The 20,870-nt window shown below is 50.6% G+C and overlaps 7 protein-coding genes across 7 annotated transcripts; 4 read left to right on the top strand and 3 right to left on the bottom strand.

The window, feature by feature from the left end:
* The first annotated feature begins 24 nt into the window (after nucleotides 1-24).
* F4807DRAFT_422009 (DNA/RNA polymerase) lies at nucleotides 25-2,367 on the top strand. The gene is made up of 2 exons (XM_047997629.1): nucleotides 25-382; nucleotides 514-2,367. The coding sequence occupies exons 1-2, from the start codon at nucleotides 293-295 to the stop codon at nucleotides 2,284-2,286; spliced, it is 1,863 nt and encodes a 620-aa protein (XP_047855128.1). The 5' UTR covers nucleotides 25-292; the 3' UTR covers nucleotides 2,287-2,367.
* Nucleotides 2,368-2,844: 477 nt separating this feature from the next.
* F4807DRAFT_459451 (uncharacterized protein) lies at nucleotides 2,845-4,305 on the bottom strand (the record flags this gene model as incomplete). The annotated part of the gene is made up of 2 exons (XM_048001364.1): nucleotides 2,845-4,187; nucleotides 4,263-4,305. The coding sequence occupies 2 exons, from the start codon at nucleotides 4,303-4,305 to the stop codon at nucleotides 2,845-2,847; spliced, it is 1,386 nt and encodes a 461-aa protein (XP_047855129.1).
* A 2,641-nt stretch (nucleotides 4,306-6,946) lies between these two features.
* F4807DRAFT_422017 (uncharacterized protein) lies at nucleotides 6,947-9,667 on the top strand. The gene is made up of 3 exons (XM_047997630.1): nucleotides 6,947-7,973; nucleotides 8,097-8,164; nucleotides 8,293-9,667. Exons 1-3 carry the CDS (start codon nucleotides 7,674-7,676, stop codon nucleotides 9,398-9,400), a joined length of 1,476 nt encoding a protein of 491 aa, XP_047855130.1. The 5' UTR covers nucleotides 6,947-7,673; the 3' UTR covers nucleotides 9,401-9,667.
* A 505-nt stretch (nucleotides 9,668-10,172) lies between these two features.
* Nucleotides 10,173-11,662, bottom strand: F4807DRAFT_422021 (uncharacterized protein). Its single transcript, XM_047997631.1, has 2 exons — nucleotides 11,402-11,662; nucleotides 10,173-11,341 (listed from the first exon to the last, which is right to left on the bottom strand). The coding sequence occupies exons 1-2, from the start codon at nucleotides 11,553-11,555 to the stop codon at nucleotides 10,389-10,391; spliced, it is 1,107 nt and encodes a 368-aa protein (XP_047855131.1). The 5' UTR covers nucleotides 11,556-11,662; the 3' UTR covers nucleotides 10,173-10,388.
* Nucleotides 11,663-11,965: 303 nt separating this feature from the next.
* On the top strand, nucleotides 11,966-14,354 carry F4807DRAFT_422023 (uncharacterized protein). The gene has a single exon (XM_047997632.1). The coding sequence runs from the start codon at nucleotides 12,012-12,014 to the stop codon at nucleotides 14,166-14,168; it is 2,157 nt and encodes a 718-aa protein (XP_047855132.1). The 5' UTR covers nucleotides 11,966-12,011; the 3' UTR covers nucleotides 14,169-14,354.
* Nucleotides 14,355-15,297: 943 nt separating this feature from the next.
* F4807DRAFT_53596 (phosphatase inhibitor-domain-containing protein) lies at nucleotides 15,298-16,229 on the top strand. Its single transcript, XM_048003174.1, has 2 exons — nucleotides 15,298-15,673; nucleotides 15,754-16,229. The coding sequence occupies exons 1-2, from the start codon at nucleotides 15,436-15,438 to the stop codon at nucleotides 16,122-16,124; spliced, it is 609 nt and encodes a 202-aa protein (XP_047855133.1). The 5' UTR covers nucleotides 15,298-15,435; the 3' UTR covers nucleotides 16,125-16,229.
* A 511-nt stretch (nucleotides 16,230-16,740) lies between these two features.
* On the bottom strand, nucleotides 16,741-20,682 carry F4807DRAFT_466973 (DENN-domain-containing protein; the record flags this gene model as incomplete). The annotated part of the gene is made up of 2 exons (XM_048002435.1): nucleotides 16,741-17,592; nucleotides 17,646-20,682. 2 exons carry the CDS (start codon nucleotides 20,680-20,682, stop codon nucleotides 17,129-17,131), a joined length of 3,501 nt encoding a protein of 1,166 aa, XP_047855134.1. The 3' UTR covers nucleotides 16,741-17,128.
* Between the last annotated feature and the right edge of the window lie 188 nt (nucleotides 20,683-20,870).

Genomic DNA, 20,870 nt, shown 5'->3' on the forward strand with positions numbered 1-20,870 from the left:
ACTCTTGATAAGTTATGAAATAACATTAAATCATAAATGCTGACGTCAGCAACGCTTACCAATTAGTGTTTTCCTTAAGCCACAATTACATAACGTCTAGCACATGGTGGCTAGTGTCTTCAGGCAGCTACCTCCCGGCTTATAAGATTCGACCAGACAATTATTACATAAACGTCTTCGCATTTGGACCCACGTGATATTAATGCATGTTGGCTCTATGCTAACCTCCAATGCCGAAGGACGAACATACAACCCTACCCGACCGCGTGGCCGTTCCTAAAAATGGAACAAGATGAGGGTAACAGCGCTGACGTCTGGACTCGCCAAGACGACCGCTGCCAGGACGCCACGGAGGAGCGACGACCGCGTCATCATACATTTTGTTCGTACATCTCGCTTTTTTCCTTTTCTTTTTCTTCCAAAGCCAGCATTTCACCAGCATAGCATCTAAAATCTCACATCGAACGTGCCAAGGTAGACGCTAAGGTGGAGAACTAACGCCATGACGCATAGGACTACGACTGCTTCTACGCCAGCGTCTTCGAGAACGCCAACCCGGCACTCAAGGGGCTCCCGCTGGGCGTGAAGCAGAAGAGCATTCTGGCCACTTGCAACTACGCGGCGCGCGCCCGCGGCGTCAAGAAGCTCCAGCTGATCTCCGAGGCCCAGAAGACGTGTCCGGACCTCGTGATCGTCAACGGCGAAGACCTGACGCCGTTTCGGGACGCCTCGAAGAAGTTGTGGACGTTCCTGCGCTCGCACTCGTGGAACGGCCGCGTCGAGCGCCTGGGCCTGGACGAGGTATTCCTCGACGTTACCGATGTCGTGGCGTATAACCAGGAGTTGCTTAATCGGAACGCGTTGCGGGACTCGTTCTTCCAGCTCTCGAGGCAGGACCCCGAAAGGGGGTTCAACTTCGACGCCTCCAGCTTCTTCGGATGCGTGCAGCCTAAATTAGACCCGACGAGCGTTGACTCGGTGCTGGATAACCCGGTATGCGTACGCTTACTCCTGGCCTCTCACCTAGCCGGGTACCTCCGGCTTAAGCTCGAAGAAGACTTCGGGTACACGTCAAGCGGCGGCGTGTCCACGAACAAAGTGCTTGCAAAGCTCGCCGGCAGCGTGAACAAGCCCAAGAACCAGACCACGCTTCTCGGACTCTACGAAGATGATATCAAGAACTTCATGGATGGCCACAAGTTGCGACAGATCCCAGGTATCGGCTCGCGCATCGCGCAGCTGATCCAGGATCACGTGTTATCGACGAAAACAACCGCCGACCCGCACGACCTGGAGATCGGCGCCGGGGTGACGGTGCGCGAGGTCCGGATTCACCCGGGCATGTCCGCAGATCAGTTGGAACGTATCCTCGATCGGCCTGGCGCGGAGCGCGGCAGCGGGGAGAAAGTCTGGAATCTACTCCACGGGGTCGATCCCTCTGAGGTCAAGGAAGCGAGCGATGTGCCGACGCAGATCAGCATCGAGGATACGTACATGTCGAAGCCGCTAAACGCACCGGCCGAGATAGCGCGAGAGCTACGTGCCTTGGCTACCTCGCTCGTGAGACGTATGCGTGTGGACCTTACCACGGTTGATGAAGTAGATCCCTCAGATCCTGCTTCGCAGCATCAAGGGCAGCCACAATTGCGTTGGGCTGCGTATCCTAAGACACTTCGGCTGTCGACGCGCTGCCGACCCAGACTTACCACCACGGGCTCCACCCCCACTCCGGAAAGCTTTAGTCGGAACTCCCGCAGCCAATCACTCCCAAGCTTCGTCCTCAATTTAAAAGATGAAAGCGTCGAGAGCGTTGCAGAGCGGTTAGCTTCGGAACTACTCCTTCCCCTATTCCGCCGCCTGCACGTGGAACGGCAAGGGTGGAACCTGGCTTTGATCAATATATGCGTAACAAACATGGTCATGGTAGCTGGCTCTAGTGAGTCAGCAAATGGCGCAGGAGCGGGAGGAGGTCGGAACATTGCGCGTATGTTCCGGACGCAGGAGGACAAATTGCGAGAGTGGACGGTTTATGATACTGCACCTGTTCCTGATAATCCTACATCTCCCTCCACGCACGACATTAAGAACGACGTTCATGGAGAAGAGGGAGAAGCTACGCCAATGGAAGATCTTGTGGAAGCAGCTGAGACAGCAGTAGTATCATTGGACTCGGATGCGGACGCTTGGGAGGAAGAGGACGAGTCCCAAAGATGTCATATCTGTGGACATGCCATACCTAGTTTTGCATTATTAGCACATGAGAGGTTCCATAGTGTCGAGGACTGACAAGGTCCCTTATCGTCGTTTGCATTGCTACTAGATAGTTCAGATACCCCTTTTGAAATTTAACATGATACCCAAACACACAACGCACATATCTTCCAAACCACTTTTTTAGTGGACGATATAAATATATATGTCCATTCATTCGATTTATTAAAAATGTAGCAAATTAGTGTTAAACATTGACCGTAGGGGTATGGGTAATGCAATCGACCGTTAACCGTCATTCAGCTCGTTTTTTTTTTCACGCTCTCGAGAGACAAAAGCCCACCCGCAGTTCCAGTCTCTGCAATTCCCATATAACATCAACTCCGGAGGTATCAATAACCAAAAAATGCACCTTGGTAAGCTTTAGAAGATCAGAATTCCACCCACCGCTACCCGCCCCTAGTTTTTTTTTAACTCATCGCCTGCCTGGTTCGCTGTAACCCGAACCCCAGCCCAAGTAAACTCCGGCCTGAAAGCAAAGACCGCAGGTCCTCCAGACCATCCAGCCCAGCCTCCTCATCACAGACTAGGAAGAATACACTTATCAAAACACCACTCGTAATACCGATGGGATCATAATCGTTCCAGCTCTTCGTTACCTTTCAACAGGGCCTCAAGCCACTCTCCTGCTATTGTAAGCATGGTGCTCTTACTATATCCGCCTCCCTTAAGATTTGGGACGAGTTCACTAAGATCATCGAAGCCTTCTTTGATTGCTCCTCTTCTCTTTTGCTCACTCTTGATGTGATTTTCCCTCTTCTGAGAATCCGTCAGGTTTTCTCGCGGCGCTTTCCCTGAATTCAAAGTGGACTTCCTCCGCTTTCCAGGCGCATCTGGGGTGGCCGAAGGGGTGTCTGGAGTTGCCTTTAGATCTGGTTTCGATTTACGTTTTCTAGCCACAGCCTTCGATGGTACAGATGTTGAATTTTCCACGTCGTCAACTTCTAGCTTCCCTTTGCTTTTACTCTTACGGCGTTTGGCAGGCGGGGCCTCGACGTCGAGCTCTTCTTTGATATGACCATTTGCATTGATATCAGGTCGAGCAACAGATGACCCTTCCCCATTCGTCGAAGGAGACGGTGGCCGAGTTGTTGCGGCGCTGTGGCTGATGGTAAGAACCCTTAGAGCACCTAATCGTTTCTGCTCAAGCAGCTCGCTGGATTCGTGGTCGGGTGGAACATAACCTTGTGTCCTGGCAAAATTTGAGTCGGAACCCCATTGCAATTCCGGCGCTTCGATTGGTCGTTGATTCACGATGCCGTGTGAGTTCCCGAACACCATATCGGTAAAAAGCGTGTCAGCGTCATTCGAAGTATGCCTACGGTGAATAGTATTGCTTTGGTCGGGAATATGGTTTCGAGGCAGTGGCCTCATCTGATCAACATGGCTACCGTTGTGTTGGGAGGGCACAACTGGTGCTCTGTTTATGCCATTGGCACCGGACTGGTGTCCGTTCTGGTGGCCATGGTGAAGAGACGTCAAGACTGCCGCCACGTCGGCGTGGGCACTCTGCTCAATCGGCGTGTGGGGAGTCGGGGTATTATGGTGCTGATGCTGAGTGTGTTCGAGCTGCAACGATGGTTGTGATGGGGTCGGCGGTGGTGGCATCATACTTTGGCCAAATGTAAATACATCTTGATACGTGGTAGCAGGCATTCCGTTCATTAGGGAAGCGGATGGCTGCTGAGGCTGCTGCCCAAACGATGTGGTATGACCCAAGAAAGCTGGTGGGAGTTGACTTATCCACTGCTCACTGAAATTGAGCCCTTCGCCATATGACATACCCGGATAATGGTTGGTCGTCATATCTTCGAAGAAAAGATTCAGTGCTCTATTATCGTCTTGGGTGAGTAGAGGATCTCCTGGGGGTGGCGTCGGAGCCCTAAGGAATAAGAAATCTTGATCAGATACGTGATCTACGGAAAATGGTCAGTCCCTAGGGTCTAAACAGGGCCGGTGCAAGTTGCTTATGAACAACAAAAAAGACATACAGCCAAACGGCGCATTGCCGTCAGGCGCTTGAGAAGAACCCATTTTGGGACGTTGTATGCACGCGGCGCTCATGAGTGCTTCTTGTGACCGGTTCGATCGCAAAATGAAGAGAGCCTTGTGCAAACGGGTTCAGGTCAAGGTTCGACGACTGAGAGCGGAGTGTCCAAGACGGGTTCTTGTTCTATGTCCCAGCAGAACTAGCAGTCGGTTCGTAATAGTGGTGTCGATATTTACGGGGCAAGCGAGGAGTAGACGTCGGGGTCTGTTAGGCATGCGTGACATAGGGACTGCAAGACAGTATATTCGAAAAATGGCATAGGCCTCCGCAGCGGGGAGGAAGATTTGGTTGATTGGATATGGTAGGAAGGATCGTCGTTACAACGAAGTGTGCGGTCCAGACTCGCGACAAGGCCGTTCGGTTGCGGCCCGGGTCAATGGTCAAATGAGGTATAGTAGCGGAGTTGTCAGAGAACTTCTGCAAATCGTCGGATGGAAAGTATGACGGCCCCTGACTATAGGAGCTGAGGATAGCTTCGACATCGATTTAGACTAAGGAAGCAAATCTATATCCCGAGGTCGATGACGCATTGCGGGAAAGGATCGTCAATGCTCCATAGATACCCAGAAGTAATAGTGGTATGTATTATAAGAAGTAGGTTAGATGAACCTCAAGTTGGGGTTGACTAAGGTAAATAGCAGACAGGTGAGGTAAGGTAAGGTAAGATCAGGTAAGACGTTGTAAATTATTCGGTATCTGTGGATGTGTGGATGTGTGTGGAGAGTGGTCAGTCTAGTAGCATGTCAACAGGTTAGTTTCTGGCATGGTTGTGGTTGCGTGCATGTTGCAATTCGAGGAAATGAAAAATAGAAATAGAAAATGGAAGATAAAATAAAAATTTACCTAGTAAAAAACTAGATCAAAACCTGCAAGAATGACACTGCACTGTACTCGGACAACACCATTGAGAACTTACTTAAGGCAGTGTAACACCTAATAGGTAATTGGACGGAAAGAGGAGAGAATGACGAGCAGGAACTTATTCGAAGTCTCAGACTATTCGCTGGTGAAAACCGACTCGATTAACTCATACACACCTTCCTTCCTTCCTTTGCTCCGCAATAGTTGCTCAGTCACCTGCCAGTTACCTACCTACATAAGTAGCAAGAGGCAACCTAAGAGGCAGCAGCAAAGCAGTAGCAAGCAATCCAAGAACCTAGCACCTAGCCACGCTACTTTCTTCTTCTCTGTTTTTTCTACCAGGTAGCAAGTGCGCTAAAACTAATAAGGTAATCCATTCATCCTTACATTAGCTAACGTAGTACGGCGTTAAGTACCGGTAGTGAAATGAAATGAGGGGTAGAGAGAGAATTCGAAGCTATGAGCCTATCGATGGTCTTCCTTTAACGGGCCCACCTAAGCACTTACAGCTATACGCATAATAGATGTAAGTCACCAAGTCACAAGAAGCAGAACAAGGTTATTTTCTTGATGATCGAACAGTTAAGCGAGGATTGCCAATAGCTCCTTCGCAAAGAGAACAGCCCCGATGATAATTCCTAGTATTATTGTTCTCCATTAATGAAACCTCAGGATATTTCACCTACGTATTATCCACTCAAGCTAGATAGGCCTTTCTCCAGGTTCTCGAATACCGTACTATTTTAGTTATTTTAGCAGCTTGTCAGGGATAAAATGCGACAAAAATGGAGTATAGTAAGGAAGCGGAGATAACTTGATATAGCGATATTTCCTTAAAGACCGTAGCATCTGGCCACCCGTTACTTGATTGGGTTTAGGTGAGCTAACTACCTAGTAGTATCCCTACCTAGTACTTGACTCGAGCGTTTGCATTGCATAAACGTTTCTTGCCTTCCATCATCGAAATCCACCGTTATTCTTAATTCTTGGCAGGGGAAAAGCTCCGAGGTGCAATCACATGTCAAATTCTTTCCTTCTTTCTCTTCAGCTCTCTTGTCTTCACCACGAAAAAGAGACCACCATTATCATATTGCGGCCCCTATCTCGATCGTGTCAAAATACTATGGCCCCAAGAAAGAGCTAGTCCTGATACCATCGAGTCAGGTCGAGCTACTCATCCCAGAACGAGCAACCCAAGTTCCACTATGGCTCATTTATCACCCAGTTGTCGCTTCAATCGCCTTGCCGTTGCGCACACTTATACACCGTATTGCCAACGGACCCATGGACGAAGACAGGGGTTATCTCCGATTGTGTCTAGTCCATTACGTGCGTAGGTCCTATACGGATACCTGTACATTGTTCACGGACAACCTAAGGCTCTGGTAGATGCGTGTGCTATAATCACCCAACCTAGATGCATGGTGCCCGTTGCAGTAGCTTTAACATTCTCTCCCTCGTCGCAGTACTACGTACTACCACGCGCTGGTGAGAATTACGTTGTCCTTGGACATAGATCCAGCTACCCTTAGAAGGCATCGATCCAAAGGAGAAATTTCGGCCGAAATAAATGTTTAGTTGATCCTTAGATGTCAGCTGCAACATCCTGGGGTTCGCCATTATAGATTATTTCGGTAACGGATTTGGGTACTCATTAAAGATTATTTAGGCCGTCTTGCTCCCTACAGTTGTGTAGGATCAACCCTACGTCGACGGGTCGATACCGAACAGGACGGGTTGCATGCATGCATAAACCTGAGCCTAGTTTTATAATCTGAGAGGCGTGTGGCATGACCAGAGATTCCTTACTTTCTTGAACAACTAGACCTGCCAGTCTTGTTTCTTCGGGCACCATCGATTCATACCTCGGCTGAATCGCCGAAGGCGACTAGTAACCCAAATCCTCCTTGGCGTACATACGGCAAGGGGCGGTACTGTCAGGTATTGTTTTATTCTTTTCTCTATACACCGGTTCAAACACCGTGACTCCATCACCCGGCTTTTGAACTTCACCATGTTTATATCTCGGCACGTATAGCGTCCGATTGCAACCTTCTGCCGGATTTCTTTATCATAACCCGGCTCGCCGGCACTTCCCGTGGCGCCAATGAACCCCAATTACGCCAATTAAGATGCTATTGTCTTGACAAGGCGTTTCCGCCGAAGCCACGCAGATCTAAAACAGCACGGACGCTCCAGGGGCGCCGCATCTCAGATCCATCGTAATACATACCCGGTCTTTCAGCCCCTTTCCATCATATTTGTAGCAAAACAAGTCAACCTCTTGATTCGAATTACTCTTCGGACTCCGCGGCGCACCGTCAACTCGACATTCTGAAGATATACTATAGTACAGTAAACCTTCATCGCAGCCAATTATCCCTTTGATGGATCGTCGATAAGTATACTATTGTTAAACACCGAAGTCTCGTTACCAAGGCCGCGGTGTGTCGCGTAGTGGACGCGATACCCGTACCGGGGCGCTGTAACGATGACATCTTCCTTACTTCCACCAAGCACCCGGCGGAAACTGGATGAGTCTATACCACCCCTACTCAGACCTCTCATTCGGGCCTATGTCCTAGGCTACGCTTCTGCTGTCGCACCAAGGCTCCTCACGTTGGTTCTACAATATGTAACTAGAAGGAGGAAAAGCAAGGGTGTTGCGAGTGCCATTCGGCCCCACGACTCCTTCATCGCATCCCTGCAACGTATCTTGCGTGGGGGACTAGAACTTCAAAGATTCCCAACCTTCTGTGCTGCCCTCGTAGGCGGAACTACGTTACTAGAGGCAAGACTACCTGTAACCGGTTCATGATTGCTTATTTTGTTCCTTTTTTTTTTCATCTGCTTCGAGGAGCATGTATGGATAGCGTTGTCGTAAAAGACTAAAGCTAACTTATTCGCTCTGAAGGTTTTGCTTGGTACGGCTTTTAACCGTCTTCTATCAAGAAGCCAACTTACAGAGTTGACCCGAAAAAGGCAAGTTCTGAATTCGATAACAACTCTCGATGTTTCATTGGGAAAGCTTGGCATCGGTATCCTACCTTGGCGCATATATCTTAACTCTATCGCCACTTAAAACACTCAACTAACCTTCGTCCAACTAGACTTTTAACCTGGTTATCTTCTTTCATATCAGCTTGGCTAAGTCTCCGACTACTACAGTCGAAGGAGAGTGATAGCTTCGCGGAGACTATCGGTATCAGCCAAGACTCGTTGGAAAACGCTAAGCAAGAGACGATCCGGTATGCTGGACGAACTTTGGATCTGACGCTATTCGCCTCGACTAGGGCTCTTGATGTGATAATTGGGGAAATATGGTCGCGGAAGAGATCTCGCAGAGTGGCGGCCGAGAAATGGACACGGGGTGAATCGCTAATATCTAAGTTGACCGACCCCACGATATTCGCAGCTTCGTCCGCATTAATCATGTGGGCGTGGTTTTATTGCCCGTCGAAGCTACCTAAGTCCTACACGAAATGGATTAACTCGGCCGCATCCGTGGACTCACGGCTCATCGAAGCGCTCCGGCGCTGCCGTAGCGGCGAACTCATCTACGGTAAAGAGACCGGACAAGCAGGGCTGCTCCAATCCATGTGCGCGGACTTCAAGTGGCCGCTCGACTGGGGCGATCCGGTCAAGGCCATTCCATTTCCCTGCGAGATCGTACACATGGGATGTGGACCGAATTGCGAGCACCATGCCTTATCCCGGTTCTATCGATCTTTCCAGTGGGCCATGGCGACATACCTGCCCGTCAACCTATTCACCCAGAAGAGGGACGTGAAGGGTATTAAGGCTGCCGTTATATCCGCGGCGCGCTCCTCGTCGTTCTTAGCCGCGTTCATCGCGCTCTTCTACTACGGCGTGTGCTTAGCGCGGACGAGGATCGGCCCGCACGTCATCGGCAAAGACGCGCAGGCGAGGCAGAAGATCGACTCGGGCGTGTGTGTCGGGTCCGGCTGCTTCCTATGCGGATGGAGTGTTCTAATCGAGAAGGCCGCTCGGAGGAAGGAGTTGGCGCTATTCGTTGCTCCGAGGGCCATGGCTACGCTTTTGCCTAGGAAATACTCTATGGATAAGCAGTGGCGGGAGACTTTTGTCTTTGCGTTCAGTACGGCGGTCGTGTTCACGTGCGTACGCGAGAATCCGCAGCGGCTGCGCGGCGTTCTGGGGAAGGTGTTGGGGTTCGTTATGGAAGCGCAGCCACGATGATTTATTTTCTCGAGTATCCGGGTTTTAGCCCGGGTGTGCTTTTTCTTCGACATGTTCATTGTAATCTGTTGATCTGTTCTGGAGCGTTTTGGCTTGTTTAACAGGAAAGGGAATTTGCATTGGGTTGGACAGGAGCATCAACCGGAATACACGTGGACTTAGGAAAGGGGCAACCTGGCTCTCTAGTCTGGAAGACAAGACAATGGGGACAGACTTGTGGCATTTAACAACTTCATATGCTAGTAATGTAATGTCTTTTGAAATCCATTATTCTTTCTAGGTTCGCCATTTCTTCTTTTTTATGATTCGACAGGTAGGCTCACCAACCATATCTACGACAACAGATTATGGTGACCAAAAGTTACCTACAGATTTAGACCATTTTTGATTACCTAGGATACCCAAGATCCAAGTCCTCGATTTCATTTTCTAACCCCTATCTGTGTTTGACCGACCCTATGACGCGCGTCTAGAGGCTGTATAGGTATGTAAGTAATCACCAAATCTCTGTGCTACTGACAACACAACGTTTCTCAAGATATAAGCTCTTTCTAATCTGGATCCGGTATATTACAAATCTACCTGTGTCACGGAAACGTACGGCGCTTCACAGTGTATAGCTGAGATCTTCATTGTGTGGCACTTGAAAAGGGATGGAGGGACGTCGAATGAAGGATACGTTACTCCCTGTTACATATATGTACGTATACGGCACAGGAGATCAAGCATACCTGCCTAATCTTGTACGCGCCAAGGAGAGAGTTGATATGTCATAATGGAGAGATGCTTATATTTGCATATATTCCCTAATTAGTCAAGTTACTGAGTGTCGTGGTGGTTGAAGATTTGGGGGCCTCGTTTGATCCCTTAATATAGAATTTACCACTCTAGACAGCATCGCCGAATCACCAGGCCCTTCGTAGGAAGTCATAATATTACTACACATCTACCATCATCCATAAAACCACATATCCCTTCATTACCAATCTCATGATCGTAACCAACTACAAACCCCCAGCACGAAAACACAAACCAGCGCATCGCTCCTCACGGTGCCCAGGATCTGTCCGTACCTCAGCGCATGCTGGACGTATGCCTTAACCCCTCCTGGCAAGAATCCGCTAACAGTCCACATCCAACCCTTGGGGGGCTCGCGTCCCTTATCCAAGAAATACCGTGACGTAAGTAGTATGGCCTCGACGGATGTGAACACGTAGAAGAAGTAAGCGCGCGTCCGCTCGATATCATCAGTATACACCTGGCCATCGCCATCGCTGCTGCCGCTGCTGCTGCTAATAGTCGAATTCTGGCGCTCGATAAGCGAGCCCGTGAACGTCGTGCTCAGCGCCACATACAAGCCCAGACCCAGCGCAAACACGGCGTGCAAGATGCGCCATAAATTCGCCGTCTTATTCGTCGCGGCTTGCTGCGCCTGCTGCATAGGATTCGGCATGCCGTTACCTCCGCCCAGACCTCCCAAGCCGCCCATAAGTCCCTCCATCGGCGTCCCGGCGAACGGGTTCGCGCTGCCGGGGCCGCCGCCGGGCATACCGCCTCCGGACATCATCTGCTGGAGCATCTTCATCATCGGGTCCTCTTCCATGCCTTCCATGCCGGGCATGGGGCTGGGGCTGTGGCTGTTCATGAACGGGTTTGCGCCGGGCGGCGGCGTGCCTCCCATACCACCACCACCCATGCGGCCGAGCAGGAGCTGGCGCAGCTGAGCGTCGGAAATGTCGTCGGGCACGTCGCTGGGAGTCTGCTGGCGGTTGGTTGTAGGCGGCTTGTAGAAGTGCTCCGAGATGTCGACTTCCTCCGGGTCGCCATGTTGCTGTTGCTCTGGAGCCGGGGCGGACGTCGCGTCAGCAGCCGGTGAAGGTGAAGCCGCAGTTGTCTGCTCCGGCGCCGTGCTAGTTTCCGGCGAGAACTGGGGTATAGGGTCTGGTCACGAAGGTTAGAGGCCGTATTCATAACGTTCTATTTAACAGACAAGTATCTTACCTCGTTGTATGCCTCCTCCGAGCCCCGTAATCTTGTTCAGCCGGTCGGCTCCGCCAAGCTTGATCTTAGCCTCGCGGCGCTTCTTGCGTAGAGAAGCTTGCGATGCAGCACGCGCAGCAGCGGCGTCTTCAGCTGATACAGGATCTTCCGTCATGGTCCAGGCAAAATAGAGACCTTCGTAGATGAATATTGTGCAATCAAGATGCGAGTGTAAGTTTGGGTGCGTTGTACCAAATGTACAGAAGGACAGCTGTGTCGAATAATACAATTGACGTAGCAATTCCAAAGTTAATGGGGCCTTCCTCTTTATCGATAACCTTACCATTAGCGGGACAAGGGTTGTAAGTCTACCTAGTCTCAACTCTAACGTCACTGGCTGTCCGGGATACACACTACCAACTAGGTTTAGCGTACGCGCCGCTTTTACTGTTAGATGAAATTTCTATGTGGCACTAGGCAGCATTAGGTTGGAGACGTTGATGCGCCGGTTTAAAGCGGCGTGGCTCTGGTTCGCGATAGCTTATTGCTCATGATTTTTTTAAAATCTTTTTTGAACATCCATCAATGCGATTCAATCATTTTTCCGTTGACGAGGGCCATACAATGCACGATGCACCGTTCCTTCTCGTCAAAATGGCTCAAAGGTGCACTCAACATCGCAGAACATCCAAGGCCACTTGAGCTGCCTTTATTCTTATATCCCTCTATCTATCGCGCATTGCCTCGTCGAAGAATACGTGCCGTCGCATTTTCGTCTCAACCACAAACTTCAACATGGAAAGTGCAGCATCGTTGCTTGCATGCGCAGGCGGCTGCAGAGGATCATTCATCCGAGTATGATACTCAACAGTCTTCCCCCACCCAAAACCAACCGAACGTGCGTCAGCTACCGAGACAATGTCCGGGTTGCGGCGCTCTATCACAAATAACCTTACCCGGTTATGCTGGATACTTTGATCTCAATCGCAAATCCGTTATAGAATATCTTCAGCCCAAAGGCGTAAGCCTTTCGCGACAAGAAGATATTATTTACGAACGTGCGCTCGATGGCTCCCGTTTGGAAGAACTGAAGGAGAGAGGGGTTGACGTGGATGCGCTTCTAGAGAGTGTACCTCCCCCCGAGATGGATCGACGAGAGCCCCAAAAAAAGCCCGTTTGCGAGAGATGCCACAACTTGCAACATTATAGCACCGGAGAATCGATTTTTCACCCTTCGATAGATTCAATCAGGGATACGATAGCCGAATCACCCCACAAGCACAACCACATCTATCACGTTATTGATGCTGCCGATTTCCCCATGTCCTTATTGCCACGAATCTCTGACTTACTGGATACTACGCCCCTACGAACCAAGAACCGTCGATCGAGGTCGGAGAATTTCTACACCAGTTGGAAGACCGGATTGACCTTCGTAATAAATCGTTGCGATCTTCTAGCACCGCAGCAAGAGCAAGTGGAAAAACTATTTCCATATCTGCAAGAGGTGCTCCGAGACGCTCTTGGACGAGCGGGGAGGAATGTACGTCTAGGCAATCTGATAGCTGTGAGTTCGAGACAAAACTGGCGGACTCGGAATTTGAAAGAAGAAATATACAAACGGGGTGGAGGTACTTGGCTAGTTGGCAAGGCGAATGTAGGCAAAAGCAAATTGGCCTCAGAAGTATTCCCGATGGGTAGGATGCACAAGTTTCCCGGTAAAGTAATAGCGGGTGAAAAAGCGACGTCAACAGAAAGAACAAGATTCGACCTAGAGCCGGCACGAGATGATACAAGTGCCCAGGTGATAGAGGGCTTGGAAGAGAATATTGATGAATATTCACTCCTGCCGCCCGCACCGAAGGAGACGGACTATCCAGATTTGCCACTGGTCTCCGCATTACCTGGAACGACGGCATCGCCAATCCGGCTTCCGTTCGGTAATGGTAGAGGAGAGTTAATCGATCTCCCTGGCTTAGAACGAACTGGCCTTGAACAGCATGTCCAAAAGAGCTATCGTTCGTCTTTAATCCTAAAAAGACGAGTTGTGCCTAAACAAATAACAATTACGGCAGGTCGGTCCTTGCTCCTTGGTGGCTTCATCCGCATCACACCAAGGGCACCGGCACCGGTCATGTTGATGTGCTCGTTTACGCCACTTTATCCGCACGCCACAAAGACCGACAAGGCAGAGGCCATCCAAGAGCAACGTGCCAAAATGTCGAATTTACCATTCGACAACATAGCAGAGCCAGGAACGGGCGAACGGACGAGACTTGCAGGTTCTTTCGAGCTGAAGTGGGACGTGACAAAACAGCGTACGGGTCCATTGATGAGGAAAGGTGCTGTCGGCTTGAACATAGAACAGCTACCGTTTCGTGTTCTGTCGACCGATATCCTGATCGAAGGCGTTGGGTGGGTAGAAATCGTAGCTCAAGTACGCACAAAAGACCTTTTTGCGCGAAAGCCAAAATCAGAGGAATCTCCAATGGAGGCGCCTGAAGAAGAAAAGAAGCTTTCAGCTTGGGAAAGGCTGGAGGCTCTCGCTGAGGATCCAAAGAAGAGGAAAACCCCACCGCCAAGTCCTGTCTCAGGAGAGCCTAACTGGCCTATCGTGGATGTGTATAGTCCCGATGGTAAGTACATCTCATGTCGTCGGCCGATGAACGGTTGGATGTTAAACAAGCCTCTGGAATCGAAGGCTTTCAAGAGATCAAGGCCAAGGAAGGGTATGAAGGGTGTGAAGAAGCTCGAGAAGAAGCGCAGGCGAGAAGCCGCCCTTCAATAACTCAAATATAATCTCGACGACTCCAGAACGTGAAACTATGTATATTATACGAATGTACGAGATTATGAGATGAATTGTTGGCTTTGAAGTGAGTTTCGTCTATTATTTTGACTTTACGTGAAATCAAAGTACGTATCTAGGTAGACTACCGGTAACATGAGGTTAAATACGATAGATCGAAACCCTGAACCGGACTACCGGGAACGTACAACTACGAGGTACCTAAGTATGTCACTGCCAAGGTGCCCAGTGAAGCTCAGCTATGACTAAGCCCACTACATCATACCCACATGGTTTTGCATGCAAATAGGAAGTATGACGCGGGGCTAGTGGGGCGATATTTAGGTCATTCAATCCCGGTTATTTTTCTCAAAGTCAATCTCCTTAAAGCTTCAATACTGGACTTGAGTGGTAAATGCAACGCTCCTTGCATCGCGAGGACTTATATCGATTTGTTAAATTGATCTAAGGGTCCTCTGGGGACGAGAGCGGAGAACTGATAAGCCTGAATTCCCCTTGGCCATCCCTGGATTCGTCCGCATTTATTGGTCTTCTGATAATCTGCCCACACACTTCGGCTTCTCATACATACATAGCTACGTATGTATGTACATCCATGATATTACCCCGAATTTTATGCTCCTTTCGTGCTTTCTCCTGTGCGCGACTTCCTGGGAGTAAGAGAGGAAAGAGCGGGGGAAAGGACGGGGTCAAGCAACAATTAATTCGAAACTTGAAACTCTGAAAATACCCTACTTACATACATATATATACAACACAGTACCTATAACTTGCCTACCTTCGTGGGCAATGTCAATTATATCGCTCATCCCATAACATCCGCCTCGTCACTCTACAAAAACGCGCAAACTTGGGGAAGCGAACCCTGGGAAAGGAGACTAAGAGACCAAAAGAAAACAAACCAGACAAACAAAACGACCAACCAACGCACCGGTGGCGCCGCATGGGAACAAGAGCCCGTTGATCCATGTTGATCCTCGACCGTTCTAAGGCCTACACGTATGCATACATAGGCCGATCGCTCGAAGCTCCTCACTCCCTCAACCAAGCGAATCTCCAGGCAAACGGGCCTTGGTCCAATACCTGATTGAGCCGTCGGAATACTAGATTTACACACCTTTCTCCGCCTTCGATATTGCCTCGACCGTTGGTACTCCTCTTTTTTCCTTCGCACATATCATCGCAACGCACACACATAAGACGACACATCGTCCCATCCATCCCATACGTAGGGCCAACCGCAGCCATGTCCGGACCAAACCCCCTCTCGAATCAGCGGCAGCGCGACCGGCCCCAGGGATCCCAGACCCAGGTCCAGACGGAGGCGCCCACGGGCTCCGGAACCCAGACCGGCACCGAAGCCCCGGCCCCGGCAGCCCCCGCCATCCTGCGCCTGCGCGGCGCCCACCCTCCCTCCGACCACCGCGTCCAGTGGGCCGAGTCCGTCGTCGACAACGAAGGGTTAGGCCGGAAGCGATCTAAAGGTACCCAGTCCCTCCTATTCTCCATTCTCCATTCTTCCGTTACCCGTAGGTACTATATGTACTAATATGCGTATCTCTAGTATGCTGCATATACCACGCGCCGCGCCAAGTCGGCGAATCCTCCGACGAGTCCTCCTCCGGCGACGACTCCTCGTCATCCTCGGACTCGGATTCCGACTCCGGCGGCGGCGTCCCGGACGATCCGCGGGAGAGGGCGATGGCAGCGCGGCGGAGGCAACAACAGCAGAACCACAACCACAACCACAACCACGGCCATAACCACAATCACAACGACCCCGCTTATTCGGGCGGTGGCGGGAACCAGCGCAGGCGCAGGGCCAGTCCTAACGCGTACGAGCGCCAGCCGAAGCCGAAGCCCCGGCCGAGTCCGGGAGACGCACGCAATCCGAGCGGTCGTGGATCCCCTGGCGCCGGGAGGGGGGCGCGGTAGAAACGAAACCTGAACGGGAGCTGGGCGGAATGGTTGGGGTACCCTAACGCTACCCTAGGATTTAATACGGGATCGTGGAGGTATTGTATTTCCTGGAGAAAAAGAGGGTAGTATATAAGGGGGGTTCGCGAAGGGATAGCACGCTATTGGGAGGGAACGATACGATAAGCCGGCTTTGGTGGGACGAATGTTTCTGGAGGTCGGAGGGATTAAGCAGATCGGTCTGTAATGGGTACAATCTGAAGAGTAGACGACATCAAGTTGTCGCTGCTGCTGCTGCTGCTATCAGTGAGAGAGAGGGGTGGTTGAGGGGCATACAAAAGGCACAGCACGGCATGGTATGGACGTAGTATGGATGTATCCAATGAGTATACCCAAATCGCAAATAGGGGGGAAAGGGCTGGATAAATGCCCGCACCAAAGTCATTCCACAATACCAAAAATACAACAGAGGCAAAAAAAGAGTTACGCATGGCACAACCGCAGTCTAAATTTGATGCTAAACGCAATTCCTTATTCTTTGCGTGATTCGTTCATATCAAGGTCCGCTCGCCCACGCAATGCTCCTCCTGTCTCTTTCTCGTCTTCTTTGTAAATTGATCGCGATCTGCCTATCTCTGCAAATAAGTCCAACCACTCACTCACTCACTACATATTCAAGGCCGGGTGGATTTCTGCCCTGCTACTCTTTCTCCCCCCCTTTTCATCGTCCCCTAGGTCTTCTTCACCTTACACCCTCGGTCGATAAGCAAATTTAGCTAGACATTATTTCCTTCCTCCACTCGATAGCGCGATGCTGTAGGATTTCGGTTCGGAACGCGAAATGTCGACTGATTTCTGGATATTCGGAGGAAAAAGAGGTAAATTAGGGAACTTTTGTTCATCTCATGTTCCCTCCCAGCTATAGTACAATCAAGGCAAAGCATACCACCTTCGTCCTCGTTAATATTACATTCTAGTAGGTTGTCCTTGACCTGGTATGCAGCCAACACAGCTAACCCGATTTATCGAGACTCGGGAGAAGAGGGGGAGGCCGGCGTGGGAATCATCATGCTAGGAACTTGTTTCCTCATCACCCCTCTTCTACGTTGCTCAGCTCGTGGCACACCCTGTATGGCACGGGGTTCCTTCATCAGCGAAGGGTCTAGCCGTGCCGGTGTTCTTGTCGTCACCGATCGGTAATCGCCTTGGAACTTGGCATTTGGTACAGGCACACAAGCCGTTCTCCAAATGTGATCAGATGTGTCTGTCAAAAATGGCGTTTGCTTCGAATTCCTGGATGGGATCTGAAGTCCTGGTAGAGAAGCAGAGACGCCGTGAGAGGCTCTTATCGTCGAGAGACGGGATAAGCCTGAAGACAGGCCGGATTTCCCTCGAGCCTTTTTAGCGAGAATTATCTCGTCGAAAAGGCGAATCTCGGGGTCCGTGCCCGGGTGCGTTTCGCGTTGATGGATGAATTCATTGAATGCTAGTTTATAATTAGTAAATGTTGCAAGTATAATAATGACAAAGACAGCATACCTTGCGTTTCTTTCATCATGGTAATGTACTCCTGTTGATCGTACGGCAAGCTCCTAATAAATCCATTCATATCGAACCCATATATTTGACCGCTGTTCTTTTGGTCCTTCGTCGGCCGACCCAAATGCTTGCGATATGTATAGAGAAGACTCGCAAGGCAACGTACGAAAGCAGCGCGAATCTTATCCTCGCTAAAGGCGACTGGACAGACGATACAGACGCAGCCGAGACAACGTCCGTGTGAGACTGCCCCGCACCCTGCGCATCTGTACCATCCATCACCCTCACAACGCTCATCGCAAATCGTGCAGGTTAAGGAGGTGTCATTAGCACCGAAATTGAAGCAGTGTCCTTCAACCCACATCGTAGACTCGGTATTCTCTACTGGCTGAACGAGCATGTTCGGCATCACCGTTGACGCGGCGATAGTAGACTGTGCGTACGTCGACGGAGCGTAACCCCCGTACGACGACTGTGAGTCTATTGAAATGGCAGAGATGGACAGGTTCGACTGGTGGCCGTTTAAGAATGGCGCGTGAGGTCGGTGAACCGGTGCATGGCCGAATGAGGAGCTGCGCCGACCCTTCTCGTCGAAATGCCCCGATCTCTTCTCTCTTAGCGTAGAAGATAGTGCGAACCCAGAATCGCTTCTGGAAATAGGTGTCGCTGGCATGGGCGGGAAATTCACCGAGACAGGCGATACTGACGACGGCGGGCTGGTCTTGTTTGATTTGCTGGTCGTAGGCCGTTCGGATCCTCCCGGCTTCGCATGCAAGAATGCATTAAACACGGGAGGGCTTGCTGTACCTGCAGGCTCGGGTTCCCCAAAAGATGATGAATTCTGTGCAACCCATTTGTACAGCGTACTTGGCGCAGCCTTCTCATCAAAAAGGGCGCCATTTTCGGCAGAGAAGGCGTCGTAAGGAAAAGATTCGATCGCATATGGAGGCGGTCCTGTCGTGACACCGAATCGTAAACTGTGCGGTGCCGCATATTGCAGGAGCGAGAGAAGTTTTCGTCGGTGTTGTTTTGGGAGACGAACCGGCAGCGTCGGTGACTCGATAGTATCTTTATCTAAGTCGACCAAGACATAATCGTCATCCGGAAGTGCGACATTGTCGTACCTTCGCTCAATGCCGACAATGTACGGACAAGGAGCATCAAGAGCAGATATCAATCGCGCCGGCAGAATGGGGATAAATATGCTCGCCCAAGTCAACGGATACAACAGACTAGCTAGGGCGTGAGAGGCGAGGTGAAGCATCGCCGTATGCGATGAGAGGAAGATAATTCGCGATTCGGACATGGCATATTCGAAGAGAGTGACGATATTCTCGAGTGAGAGACATCTAAATAACGCATAGAGGTCAGTGTTACGTGAGCCGGGAAGCTCGTTAATTGCTTCTTTTCGCGCATATAGACGTAACTCGCGCACGCCAATCTCGACCTGAGTTTTAGAGCTTAAGGGGCTGAACGCCTCGGTACATAGATTAACCACGTATCGTTCTAAAGGTTGCCAGCGACCGACTCGTGGAGAGCTTGGAGGTACGCGTAAAACCCCACCGTCCGTCATTGGCACTATGACGGCTCGAAGCCAATCCTTCCAGAAACCCATTCTTGTAACATCTCTGCCAAGAATGCCGTACGCTCGAGGCATCCAGAGACCACTCTCGCCGGCAGTCAAGCCATCAATCTTCGATGCAGCCCCATGTCTCAGAGGCCTCAGCATTTCCGTCATCAGGCTAATTTTCTCCTCTACCGCACTGATCTGGTCATCTAGCGTCTCTCGAGCAGACGACCCAGATGCTATTGTAGGAAGTTTCGCCAGTAGCTGCGAGAGATGCGCACGTTCGGCAGCGAGACGTGCTCCAAGGCTGCCTGCAAGCTCTCGTTCTTCCTCAGTCATATGTCTCTGTCTCCAAAGTTCGCAACGCATCTCGATATCCTCTGCTACATCTGTTGTGAGTGCTGTCCATATAATGACGGTTACTCCATAGAGCTTAGAATTATCATCCGATGTCATGGTAAATCCATGCCACGTCGATCTCGGTCTTTCATCCGATGACACAATCTGAATGTCGTTAGGGAAGGCGAACATGGGTACATAATCCGGGAATCGGCCTCTCTTGCTGAGGCTTTCCGTATCGTGTCGGGGAGGGTATCGGTCTAGGAGTTCGGGTTCGAAGCGCCGTTTTAGGGGGTGCATATCAGGGTCGAGGTTAAGAGGTTCGGGAGGGGGAATGACGGAATTGTAGCTGCTCAGTCTCCTAGTAGTTCGGATTGAAGCTAGTTTGCAGAAGTCAGTACAGAACAGAGAGTTCTTCTTGCAGTCATGTTCGAAAATTTCCGCAGGCAGTCCTTCTGCCACTTCCTTTAAGAGGGACCCTCCGCCTAAATCGCGAAATGGGGCCATACCAGGTCTCGGGGTTGTTGGCTGCTTTCGCACGCTGTTCATGTCCCTGAAGCTTATTTTCCGTCTTATGCTGCCTCTGATGCTTCCCCTGATGCTCTTCATCGGGCTCATCCTTCCGCCCGAGGCTTCGTCTGCCTTGATCTTGTCCGTCCGTGGGTTCACCATCGGTTTCGATTGCGTCTTCGCGCCGGCTGAGAAGCTGAGGTCCTCCAGGAAGTTCTCCCTCTCTGCCGCGAACTTGACCAAGGCCTTGTCGAAATCGAAATCCATAAGAAAGCCGCCGCCATCCTGCGGCGCTGCTGCGGGGTGAGGGTTAGGTCGTATTGTAGCACTGCTTCTGTTACTTCTTGTGTTCCCGTCCAACTCCTCTAGGGCCTGGATCGAAGCGAACGATGCTTTGGAGAGTCTGTTATTAGAGTTCTGGCGAGAGTGTCTCGCAGAGTTCCTGTTAGCCGAGGGGGATGGCGTCGGTTCGGGATCGTCGTCGGGTTCGCCATCTTCATCGATGGTGCCGTCTACCTGGGTAGACGATGCTGAAGTTGGAGGTGGAAGGTCTTGGTAGGATATGGACTCGACGCCCGCAATCCAGAAATAGTCCGCGAGCGGCGCTGAAGGGCTATCCATGACATCGCAGGCCTATGGCGGTGTCTATTCCCCCTTATTTCAATCCACACTTATAGCTCCGTTCGCCGAAGAGAGAAACTCAATTGAGATGGAGAAAACAATCTGAATTTTAAGAAGTTATGTCCAGGTGACGTGCCCAGGGGTTTGCCAGGCACCAATCAACGGTTCGAACCGTGCGAGTTTGTTCT

The sequence above is a fragment of the Annulohypoxylon truncatum genome, assembly GCF_022578515.1.
Source record: "Annulohypoxylon truncatum strain CBS 140777 unplaced genomic scaffold F4807scaffold_12, whole genome shotgun sequence".
Taxonomy (NCBI): domain Eukaryota; kingdom Fungi; phylum Ascomycota; class Sordariomycetes; order Xylariales; family Hypoxylaceae; genus Annulohypoxylon; species Annulohypoxylon truncatum.